At 40.8% G+C, this 12,447-nt stretch overlaps 1 protein-coding gene across 1 annotated transcript in view; it reads right to left on the bottom strand.

Moving 5' to 3' along the window:
- Window positions 1-12,447, bottom strand: part of IL18RAP (interleukin 18 receptor accessory protein) — a 46,237-nt gene that overhangs the window by 3,389 nt on the left and 30,401 nt on the right. The window contains exons 14-21 of the mRNA XM_074609542.1: window positions 10,636-10,767; window positions 9,247-9,514; window positions 8,977-9,151; window positions 7,508-7,682; window positions 5,072-5,140; window positions 4,690-4,810; window positions 2,782-2,936; window positions 1,812-1,949 (exon numbers count right to left, since the gene is read on the bottom strand). Of these exons, the coding sequence (XP_074465643.1) occupies window positions 1,812-1,949; window positions 2,782-2,936; window positions 4,690-4,810; window positions 5,072-5,140; window positions 7,508-7,682; window positions 8,977-9,151; window positions 9,247-9,514; window positions 10,636-10,767 (1,233 nt within the window). The remainder of the gene's footprint in view (window positions 1-1,811; window positions 1,950-2,781; window positions 2,937-4,689; window positions 4,811-5,071; window positions 5,141-7,507; window positions 7,683-8,976; window positions 9,152-9,246; window positions 9,515-10,635; window positions 10,768-12,447) is intronic.

The raw sequence follows: 12,447 nt of genomic DNA, 5'->3' as shown, positions 1-12,447 counted from the left end.
GAGAACGGCAAGATTTTTAAGAGGTATATCTGAATTGGCTAAGGAGGAAAACCAAGGGTTAGAGAGGCACGAGAAAAAAGGTGTCCTTAACTGCTGTCTTCAACTACCAAATGAGACGGTACAGAGGTGATGGAGACAGAGCCTTCTTTGAGGCGCACAATAATAGGAGAGGAGGCAACAGACACAAGTTGCAACGAGGGAAATTCTCATGAGATGTTAATGAAAAAGTTTGCACTTTGTTAAAGTTTGATAATGAAAAACTGGAGCACATTGCCCAGAGAGGCTGTGGATTCTCTATCCACAAGGTCCTGAGCAACCTGGTGTAGGTTGGCTCTGCTTTGAGCAGAGTGTGGGATCAGACAGCTCCCAGGGGTCCACTCCAACCTTGTGGGATTCTGCAACGCTCTAATTCTGTGCTAAGAGGGGTGGGAGAGAAAAAATAATGGAAAGGAAGAAACAGCAAAATTAAGTCATAACCGATGCTTTTCTGCTCTATGACCGAGCCTTTTCAGACCTCAGGTGACTTGATATGCATCCACATGAAGTGAGAAGGACATAATCTTGCAGGTAAAAACACATTTTATGGCCAGTCACCTTAGGTAGAAGATTATCTGGGTAGGCACAGTTTGTCTGCACACTCCATGCCCCGACACTGCAAATGGTGCTGCGTGTGTGTGATACATGAGAGTCAGGGAGCGGGACAGAGGCTGCCACCATGGAACCCAATGGCATCTTCAATGCACAAATCTTGTCAGGTCTTTCTCTGTCCTACTGACATACGGCATGAGGTCTCAGGGGACTTTCCAGAGGTTCTTAAATCAATTTGTTACCAAATAGAGGGGAAATTTTGAGTGATTTCCCAAATCGCTTTTGGCAGCTGCCTTAGGACTCACAAAAATACTTTCCAAAAGAGCAGTTAATTTTCTCATTGCATATGTATTTATAGTTACCTAGATACAGTTATTTCGCACTCACGTATAATCTACATACACACTTGTAAACACAAAAGCAGACTCAGACACCTGTATCTCAAGCTGCATCAAAAATTTTTAGAAAAATTTCTTTAAGCACATACTATCAGATTTCTTTCAACCCATGTAAGAAAATTCTATGTTAAGTTCTTTGAAGTAGGCACTGTCATTTCTGATATGTTTTTACACCGCCTACTACGGTGGAGGCCCGTTTTAGCTGACACGATGGGGCGATGCCACTATGGAGACTTGAAATATCAGACGCTGAGCACTCTGGTGTAAATGTCAAGATGGTCAACATATTTTTTAGAAAGGAAATATGAATATTTCCCAAATGTACACTTCTCAGTTGGTGACCTATACCATCTTATTTCTCTCCTTTGTTTATTCTTCTGAGAAATTATTTGGATTCAAGTGAAAAATGCAATAGACTCTGGAGCCCTTCCCTTAGTTCTGAAGGACATTAGATTCTTATCCACAGGTTCTACTGAACACTTTGGGAGAATGAGGTTAAAATGTTGGAGATGCTTTATTATTCCCTGCAAAAGGACTGCCAAAATTCAACTTCCTATTCTAATCTTCCATGGGTAAATTAAGGACCTTGTAAAAGGCTAGCTGTGACATTTCAGTTGGTGTTAGATATTTCCTCCACACTGCCTGGCTTTTTATCCACCTAAATCCACTGAGCACCTTGATAGCTTTAACAACCTTTGTATTGGCTCAAAGGGAACAAGGTGATTAAGAGAATTTAACTAAATGTTTAATTCACACCAGATTAACCCACACGGCAAAGGGCAGTATAAAAACTAGAGAAAATTAATATTTTACAATGTCTCTTACCTCCTGCAGTTTCGTTGTGGACCAGATAACTTCGGTACATCAGCACTATTTCAATCCAGTGCTGGTAAATAAAGGCAGTGCACAAAAGCAATGCAAATAGTGTAGAAATGGCACTGCATAGTATGTATAAAAGAAACACTGTAGAAAGAAAAAGGTCTATCATAACTCAGGCTTCCAAAATAATGCTGACACTTAGATAAAAAACCCAATTCAGAAACTGGGGTAAACTATCTCACAGTCTTCATTCTTGCCCCACTGGCAAACTTTAGGGAAGTCAGGAATTCATTTAGCTGCAAACCTGAACATAGACTTTCAGTCTACCGTTAGGGATCTTTTTTGAATGATATCTCCTTGACGGTATGAAAGGCCAATCTGTGATGGAAGGCACAGAGAAAAGGGTCTATCACTTGAGATGGAAAAGTCACATCAGAACAGACACAGCTGCACACAGTGCCCCGCTGGAGACTTCCTGTGCCACTCCAATGATGAATGTCTACTGTGAACTATGGTTCAACGGTTTAATTTCCACACTGACTGGTTTTGGCCTTTGCTTGAAAGGCTGCCACATTTATAGCAGTTATGGTAACTTTGCAGAAACATGCATGCTAAGGACTGGGGAAACAAACAGAAATGTCCTATAAAAATCAAGGAATACTATTACTTTCAGCAGCTGCTCCTCTTCAGTTTAGTAGATTGCCTATTAATGGTCAGAGATGCTATTCTCCTTTTTTTTTCTCCCAGTTACTCTCCAGCTTCCACTTGGCCCACCTGCCTGCAGTAAGTCCCCAGATAACCCCGTCCTTCTGAGTAGTCCTCAGAATAATGTGACTTTCTAGACATCTGACAAATCAAACTTTTCCCATCCAGTGTCAAGGGACTTCTGCAGCCGGCTAAAAAAACAGTGTCAATGGGGAATGAATTTGTAGCAGTGAGTGAATCAAAATGTGGCTTCAAGAGCAAATAGTTTTACCTCTCTGCTTTCTTTTCAGCTGGATCACAGCAGTGGCATTCCCCACCAAATTCTTAGCAAAGCACGTGAAGTTGCTTCTGAGGTCCCTTTCAGTAACTTCTTTCAGTTTTGCAACATGAAGAACTGTGTGCCCCTTTAAACCTTTTGGATAAACACTAAAGAGAAAAAAATACGTATTTGCATGATACCTTTGTTGCTCGTTCACACAATCCTCAAATGTCTTAAATACAGCAACAGAGGAGCTTGCAACTTCTTAAGATTCAGCTTGAACTTTTAACAGCGATGCAATATTCTGGTTTGGAACTTCCATTTGTTTTTTACATTGTAAGAAAATACTAACGTCAAAGGTCTGCAGGCTGAAAGGTCTGTTCTTAATTCATCAACTCAGCAAAATACTTAAGCACTTGCCTAGTTATAAATATTTAGCCCTCGCTGACTGCTATAAGATTACTTGTGTTTTTCGAAGATGTAAAAAAATCCCCCGGAGGAAATGCAGGGAAATGAAACTTGAAAAAGGAGCCAAAAGGAGTGAAAATGAGCTGGGCAAAAAGACTGAGCAGCACAGCCTCTTGCACAGGGGTAAAAAGCCCAAGGGTAAGACAGGCAAACAGAATAAGACAGATATAAGGGACGGAAGTCTAGGAGATGAAGAGGTAACAAAGGAATCACTCTGGGGCTGAGTGAGGGTTGTGGAGAGCAGACCTGTGTCTGCAACCACTGGAGAACACCCAGGGTTTATGGGTCTCAGTGTTCCTCTTTGAAAGCCACAAGTACAGGCGTCTCTGAGTGCTCCCAAAGGCGCGCCATATCGTGCCACCACAATATGACAGTCTAACGTGGCTCTACCGCTGCTAATTCAAGACACACAGGCATGAGCACTGGTAAGGATTCAACCTGTACTGAAAGTCTGCTGGGAATGTTTTATTCATTTGGGTTTTTAAAAAATAAACAAACAGAAATTGTATGCACGCAAAAAGCCAAAAATTTGGTAAGAAGAAGGACATTACAAAGCTAAACATTCAGAAGTTAGGAAAAGACAATTTCCAATCTACCTCATGAGTGAGTGTGTGTGCCCACGTGCATGTGTGCGTGTGGTACCATCACTTGTTATTTTTTTCCCATATGACTTGTATTAGGAACTTGACTCTAGCAGTGACAGCAGGGCTTTTGCTTCCCGCAGCGTACAGAAAATTTTTCCCATAAAGACGACTCAGGGCTGTGTAGTGAAAGACAACTTGCCTGTGTTGCCTCCACTATGTCTCTTGCCCAAGTTGGAACTGCATAAGAGAAAGAGGCAGAGAAGTACAGGAAGGAAAGGGAAGCGTGGTGACTATTTAGGTTATCCCCAAGTCACAGGAAATCTTTCCCCCACATGCTGCTTCTCTGCAGGGTCTGCTTAATTCTTGCCAGGGAAGATTCCTGAAATTCAGCGTCCTGAAATTCAGTGCTGCAAGTCCTCAGACTGACTCAATAAACACACCCCAACATCTGAAGCACATCTGTCAATGTCCACAGCACTGTTTTACTGATCTGGTTTATTCCTCACTCGGAGACAGAGCTTCCGGAGACAGATTGTGTGAGTTGGCACAACAGAGGGAACACTTGAAAACAGCCGATGCAGGCCCAGGCAACCGAGCACCATTCACGTTGAAGCTGTCCATGAGCTAAAGCTTTAGGAGGAAGAGTTAAGATTGTGTAGAAGGTTTTTCTTGACTTTATGGCCATCAATATGTGCTTCTGTATGTGAGGGGCACATGCCTGTCACGTGCTTATGGACACGCACATTAATACATTGAAGAACAGAGCCTTCTGAGTTTCTGTCAGTAAAATGTATTCAGTAAAGCTGTTGTAGAAGGATTTTTCAGTGGATGACTGTAATAGTAATCAGACTACTGGTTTTTTTCTTACCTTGTTTCCTGAATCAAATTCTCATTTATATTTTCTTTGTTGTTTCTTCTCCATGTCACCGTCACCTGAGAAACTCTTTCAAACCCAAACTGTACACAGCATTTCAATTCAAGTGGCTTTCCTGGAACAAATTAGCACAGGAAAACCATGTGTATAGCTCACCAGAACATTTTTCTCTTAAATAGCCTGCAATCTGCATAACACATGATGCTTCCTTTAATACCTACAAAGATATATATCAAGACAAAAATCCTATAGTTTTAAGTAAAATTCTCATGCTCCTAGAGAGCAAAGCTGTTTTGCCTTATCAAGATCTATCATTATCTAGCAATACCTCATTTAAACATTTTCTCTGGCTTTCAGATGAGGAATCAAAACTTACCAAGCTCTGCTTCGAGGATCACCACACCATTGGGATACAAGAAGTTTGGTGGATGGATAGTGTTTTTTGCTGCAATTTAACAGGAATGCTGTTAATAACTATAATGCTATCATCAGTGCAGAAGACCAGAGAAAATAGCTTACACAAAAAAGAAAATTTTTCTTTTTCAAATTTTAGGTGGAATGTAGACCCCTAAGTCCAAGAGGATGATTTACAATTGTTGATGTGTCTGAGAGTGCACAGATAAGGGAGTTTTGACCACAAAACTTATGTTGCTACTTAAAGACCTGCTATCCCTGTGACTCTGAGGCATTGTCATCACACATGATCTGAGGAGCTCAGTGTCTATCCTGCACTTAAGGTTATTTAGGATGCAAAAATTAGGGACACCCCCTGCAAATTCTCATAGCAGTTCCATGCCAGGCCTCATTCCATGCCCAGTAAGCATAGACACAGCACATACACCTCATTCACCTTAAATACACAATACAGGTACTTGCATTAAAACAAACTTTTCTTTTCTTTTTTTTTTTTTTTTTCAAAACAAGGGCTGCCAAAGGGCACAGATAATGGCACCCAAAGTTTGTACAATCTAGTAAGCAATTACCCAGGCTCCAGAAAAACAGCCTGAAGGGGCTAAAATCCACAGCTCTGATATTCTAGGAAAGTCCCATACCACAGGAAATGGTGCCACACACCACTTTTTTCTTTTTTTTTTAAATGAAGCCACAGCAGAGGAATGTATGCAAGATGCAGGGGGAGTGTACATGTACATGGCATCTTTCAAGTGTTTTTCTGACGACTGTGCTGTGAAGTGAGGGAAAAGAACTGAGACGCACAGTGCGTTAACTCAGGTTCAGCCAGATCAGAACAAGAGCAGAGCTAGTCCATGCCTGCTTGGAAAATACTGTGGGAATATAGCCGGAGAGAAGAGTGAAAGAGCACCAGACATTGTAACCCAGCACGTAGAGGTCTCAAAAGCTGGTGAGACATGGGATCCAGGCCCTGTCCTGATGGTGTGTATATATTTTTCCCATGACTTCTTAGTACTAAATGCATCAAACATCTGCAAAAAAGGGACCAGCTATTTCAGAGGAGTGCCGTCCTTACTAGACCATGGAATTTCAGAGTAGTGCTGTCCTCACTAGAGCATAGAACCAGTTTGCCTCACCTGACACCTTTCTTTCACTCCCTTGAATCTTGTCCTCCCTTCCACAGAGTGGCCCACTTTCCACCAGGATGCTGAGAATAGGTCCTGTGCTACTGTCATATAGAAACAGCTGCACTGGGTCCACCAAGCACAGCATATAGAATAGCTGTAGCTATGCTCTCCTCTGGGACCTGTGACTGACTGGAGTAACTGGAGTGTCTGACGAGAGTGTTTTACAGCACTCAATCACAGATATCTGGAGGAAAGCATAACCACATCTCTCTGCTAGCAAACTAAACAGAGTCTCCCTTGTTCATCACCCTGAGCTGGTAGCATGCTCAGGGTGATGAGCCTTGTGCAAGGGAGCATCATCCTGATGCTCCCTTGCACAGTGTTAACCTGGTCCAACAGCACTCTACCAGGCAATACCCGGGCTTTGCCTGAAGGGCAGCAGAGGACAGTAAATATTACGGAAAAGGTCACCATGATTTGAAGGAGACTATAAGGCCATGCCATACCACTGTGCCATAGAGTTCTGGCCAGCTTTATTTAGTAATTCATACAAAGTCTATAAGAACAGGTCATGCAGGCAGTGATGCTTTCCCCCAAACAGCACATGCAACGACAAACGGCTTGTTTGCTAGTTAGATTGCTCACAGGTCTCACATTTCCTCTGCTGTTAAAGAGTTATGTGGAAGACGGGCAACTATCCCACCAACATCACCTTCCTTATCATCGTCAAGTGAAAAAAATGAAGGTCTCATTCATGCCACAAAGCACGAGTTATCATCTTACTCCTACTTTCACATAAGACTCTGCTTCAGGGACAAAGGTAGGAACAAGATGCAGTGCTTTTGTCCACATTTCCCATGCAGAATTAGCACTCATTCCCCCTAGCATGTGAATATCTTCCTAACACGCCCCATACAGTACATGGAGGACATTAGCACCAGTTGGAGTTTCATGAATTCTACTCCCAGATCAAGAGATCTAAATCCTTTATAGATTTGATACCCGCTGTTAGGAACTACAACAAATCCAAAGCAGAATTAGATCTTGAAAATGATGGTATTGCATGCTACATATTACTGAACATTGAAGGTTCCAGTCAGTGTCCCAAGACGTCCTCATAATACCTGGAAGAGGATTTTAATGATGATGTTGCTAATTCAGTTTATGGGTTTTTCAGAACAAGACCCTGCGCAAAGGACATAAATAGGGTAGGAAAGAATAGAGAAAACGTACTTAACTTCAGGTACTTTAGTCTGAATTATTATATTACTCACCAGTGACTTCTATTGTTACTGCTGTTCTCATTGTCCAATTGATATTGTTGTCGTATAGAGTGTAATCACACACATACATTCCAGCATCGTTATCATAGGTTGGATTCAAGTAGATTTTATTATGCTTAAGCTTTAGGCTTTGTCTGCTTTTACTGTGTTTTATCTGACGACCATCCTAATGAAAAGAAAAGTGTATCAAGGAATTAGAAGTCCTTTTTTTGTTGTTGTTCCTGTTATTAAAACGTATTCTAAAATATTTGGATACGATTACCATGGCAGTAGGGCTAAGCCAAACTCTTTCCACTGAACCCCAAAAAAAAGATTTATTAACATTCTGAGGACATTTGTCAGTTATATTAAAAAACTGTGGTTTATTACATGTGAATACCATTGTCTTTTTAAAAAAAATATTTAAAATTTGTGGTTGCTGAGAGAAATGTGAAATCATGAACCTAATCTAAGTTAAACTCCTATTACTAAAGAGCAACAAAACGGATCACTTTTTTGATGGACCGGGTATTTTTTTTTTAAATAAATGATTTTCAAAACATTTTAATGTCCTTTCTGAGAAATAAATCATGGTTTTGGATTTTCTGAGATTGACAACACTGTCACTACTTTTAAAAGGATGAAAACTGACTATTTTTTGAAAAGCACTCCTATTTTTCAGCTTAGTGTATTCTCTAAGACCACTAGGAATTTTCCTTAAATCAAATTCCTGAAAAAAATCCACTGATACAAAATGGAAAGAATCTCCTTAAATTCAGTGTTTTTCAGATCAAGATGTAGGTAAAGATATACCTCATTTAAAGTTTGAAAGTAAATGAAGAGTAACTTTGACTAGATCATAATTCCACTTCATAGAATCAATAATGTAAATAATACCAGGTACACAATTGAAATTTCAGTCATTTTCATTTGCTCGTTTAGACGGTATATTACAATCCTTACAAACGCAATAGGAATAAATATTAGCTTGCAAGTATTTTAGTGGTCATTTGAAGAAGAGTAAATCAATAATGTTTCATTAAAAACAGGAGTCTTGGAAAGAACAATGCGAAACATTAATCTTAGAAGAATTTTGTTTTTAACAAAGGCACTTTTTCTTTGGTATGTTTGATATTTTTGGAATTTAAAATGTCAAAACAAAATGTAAAATTTTAAATTCCAATCATATATCAGTTTTGTAAAGAACTGGTTTTGATTCTCAATTGCTTCAATTTCATAGGTGAAGAGAAAGCATTTATAGGCCTCTCTTTCATGGAATAATATTTTGGGTGTGGCAAATGTCTTCAAAACTCTTACAGACTTGATATATATCAATTCAAGTTTCTGCTTTTGTGTTGAATTTCTCAGGCTGTATTGTCTGCTAAAGAAGATTTCAAGAACCTATAGTACATGAGCATTAACTAGACCTAAAGCTATACCTCCACTGAGTTTTTTTGAATGCTCAAGAGAGTGACTCTTACCTTGTACCATTTTACATCTGGCTTTTTTATATGGTTGTAGCATTTTGTCCCAGGACAAGTTATTGAATTTCCAATGCCAGCAAGAAGGGGTAGTGTATTTGTGTCATAACCTGAACATTTTGCTGCCTCCTTTGTTTGAACCTCCAAAACAATTTTGAGACATGGAATTTTTTCCCTGAGTGATGCAGGAAAAAAAAAAAGATAAACATTTAATACACAAAACAAAACAATTCTTGTATAGAAACATAAGCCTTTTTCTCCATCACATACCGTATCATACAGATGTACACTCCAGAAGCACTGTCCCTTACTGGTTTAAACCAAAGTGCATCCCCTCGGAAAGCAGGATTAGAGCTTTCCTTGACAGGCTTCAGTGGCTCGTTATCTTTCTGATGCCAGAACCATTTCACCTCATGTTGTTTTAGAAGTGTGTTGTTATAAATGTGCGTAGCATCTTTATCTGGTAAAGCGCATTGTAAAACAAACTCCTCATCACTAATTGCACGATACGATATTTGAGGTTGAACACGGGAACATCCTGAAAAGCAGGACAATAAGATATCAGTACCACCTGAAAGAACACACAGTCATCATGTTTAAAAAAAAATAATTCGGAATACTAAAAAAACACAACTTTACCTTTCTTTGTGTTAAATAATGTTTTATGCGACCAGATGCTAGGATAATAGAGAGTTGATTTCCTTAAACATGGAATTTGCCAATGTTCTCAAAAGTTTTTTCAAAGGTTTCCAAAGGCTTATTAGGCCTTTTTCAACAGCCCAATGTGAAAATAACTTGATTGTTAGTGAACGGAGATTTTCACGTGTGTGTTAACCTGTTAACCTCAACTCTGCAGAAGAGCAGAGGTAGCCCTTCTAGCTCTCCTTGTATTAACGGAGAAGGGATTGGCATAAACCTGAAGAAGCAGAGCCTGCCCACCACACTCCCTCTTTAGGCTAAGATTGGCAAGCGCTATCATCTCACTGCTTTCAAACACTTCTGCTCTTATCTTTCAGCTACTGTCACTAAAATTAGACAAATTTTGGGACTCTGAAGGCTGTGGTCACCAATTCTAACCCCAATTCTCTAAAGGCTGACTGACCTTGCTGCATAACCCCTCCTGCCCGTCAGGATGTGGTAACCCGTGAAAGCACGGCAGGATTTCACTTCAGCAGAAGGGAGGGCATGAAATCTTCGGTTCCTCGCCTGCCCACCTGGGAGATTCTTCGCAGTTTCAGTTTCTCTCTGTGAACTGAATTGGATCAAGCTCCTCCAGACAGATTGTGTGGGTGGAAGACTTTGATATATTGGTCTCACCCTGCCTTTCTCTTCTTTCTCCCCCCTGACAGGCTTGGACCAGCTGCTGGAGACTTCAAGGAGTCGCAGAAGAAATTCATTTGCCACATTAGGTTCTCAGAAATTCTCCTTTACATTTGCCCTTTTCTTTTCATTAGTGAACTGAATTTTGAATCATATTTAGGATAAACTGTATTACAAATACTGAAAAAGCTTGCAGAAAGTCTAGAAACAGCTGTTTGCCTAAGACAAGCATGAACAGGTGCAAGAAAAACTCATAAAGGCATGGCAAAATGCAGACCCACTTTTCTTAGCTGTCAGAAAGCACCACAAACACCAAAACTCACCAAAGCAGACTCTTACCTGGCAAGGTAATCTCTCTAACTTCTGCCCCACTGACAAACAATGCTAGGATCCAGCACAAAGCAAGCATGATTTTCTTTATCAATTTTGGTTGATTTTCTGAGACATTTTCTCGAAGAATCATCTTGCTCTCTGTAAAAGAGGAAAATGGATTTTTTTTTTGTAAATAGTACTCTAGTAAGATAGTTAGGCAATTACATATTTCATTATGTAGCTCTATAAAACTTAGCAAACAGAATTTCCCAAATATCGTGGGTTTTTTAAAATGGAATTTGCAGCACTGTTCGTACTCATACTGTTTTACACTAATGCAGGAGAGATGATATTCAAGAATGTGCAACAGTTTCTTTAAATACGTCTTGCATAGAGTTGCTTACAGATGGATTTCTAAGTTACACCTGTAACAATGCAGAACTCCACAGCTGGAGTGGAAAAACAGGTCTTTCAGCAGCTATTGCTGTTAGAAGGGGAACCTGTCCTCTAAGATGAGTGATAAGATACCAAATAATAAAATCAACAACTATCAGCAACAGACTGAGAAAGGCATAACTGGCACCAAAATCCATGGAGCTCTGCTGTATCTTGAAGGCCAACATGCCCAGAGTATGTAAACAGGATTCTTTTGGGATTAAACCAAACCTGAAGGTGTGCTCCGGCTGTAAATGGCATTGAGTCCATGGGGCTGGAGTAGAACTATGCAGAAGTAAAACCCTCAAAGCATGTACTGTGTGGACACTGGGTCTTTGCTTGTAACTCTTTTCCCCCAAGACACATGCTCCTACTGGGCTTTGTTACCAGCTAAAGTGGACATACCTTAAGATGTCTGTTAGGGTCAGCAGAGCAACCTAAAAAGCACTTCTTCTCCTCCACGACTGCATGTGCAGCACCAGGCCTCACTTCTGCACCATGCACTGCTTGAATGACCCCAGCAGAGACCTGTTGAACAGGGTCTGATCCATCCCATCCTAAGGTATGAGCTCTGTGGTGCGCCATCTGTGCGTTCAGACCAGGAACACCCAGGGGATTTGGGAGCAGGTCCAAAAAGCACTCGGCTTCACCCAGACGCCCATATTACAGCATCCTGTCCAAGGTGAAACCCCAAACCCTGTTGGATGAAGTGTTTTGCCTCCCCTACTAAGAGGTTTGATGTGTGTCCCACAGCCTTCTCAGCCACAGGGCTGGAGGGAAGGCAGGCTGTCAAGCAAGCATATTCAAAAGCCATGACTTAATTTGGGTATTTCGTAAAAACATACCCAACGCCTGTGAATGACACGTCTGTAATGCCTGATTCAGGATCTCAGTGAGTAAAGGCTATGTGTTTTGCTGATGTTCACATTGTGCAACTGAGACCTCAAGGAGCTTTTTTTCTTTGCTTATTTGGCCACAGAGTGACTCTGCGTTTGCACAGCTGCCAGAGAGGCACTGAGTCAGCCCAAGGGAAAAAAGAAAAGGTCAGGCAAAGGCTAGTCCCTTGTCTGTTGGCACCTCATGCAAATCAGACACGACTCATGCGGGCAGGCAGCAAAAGAGCACCCAGTGCACACTGAGCTAGCAAGAGAGGTGAAGAGAACTCCCACTCTGCACTTTTTCAGGCAGCTATTATGCGTAGAGAGGAGCACTTTAGTCACCGTTCTCTTCAGCATGTCTCTATTCCTTGCAAGTTAATGGAATGATCTATTTTTACACTCAGAGGTCACATGGAGTAGGTTAACTCATCTGTGTTAACCCATCCTGGTGCTTTGTTAAACATTGAGTGCTGCCAACTGTCATTGCCCCATATGGCTTTTAAAACCATCCTGAAACTCCACGCCA

This window comes from Larus michahellis, chromosome 1 (assembly GCF_964199755.1).
Source record: "Larus michahellis chromosome 1, bLarMic1.1, whole genome shotgun sequence".
In the NCBI taxonomy this organism is placed as follows: Eukaryota; Metazoa; Chordata; class Aves; order Charadriiformes; family Laridae; genus Larus; species Larus michahellis.
The sequence above is the reverse complement of the archived record's forward strand: the minus strand, read 5'-3'. Positions and strand labels throughout refer to the sequence as shown.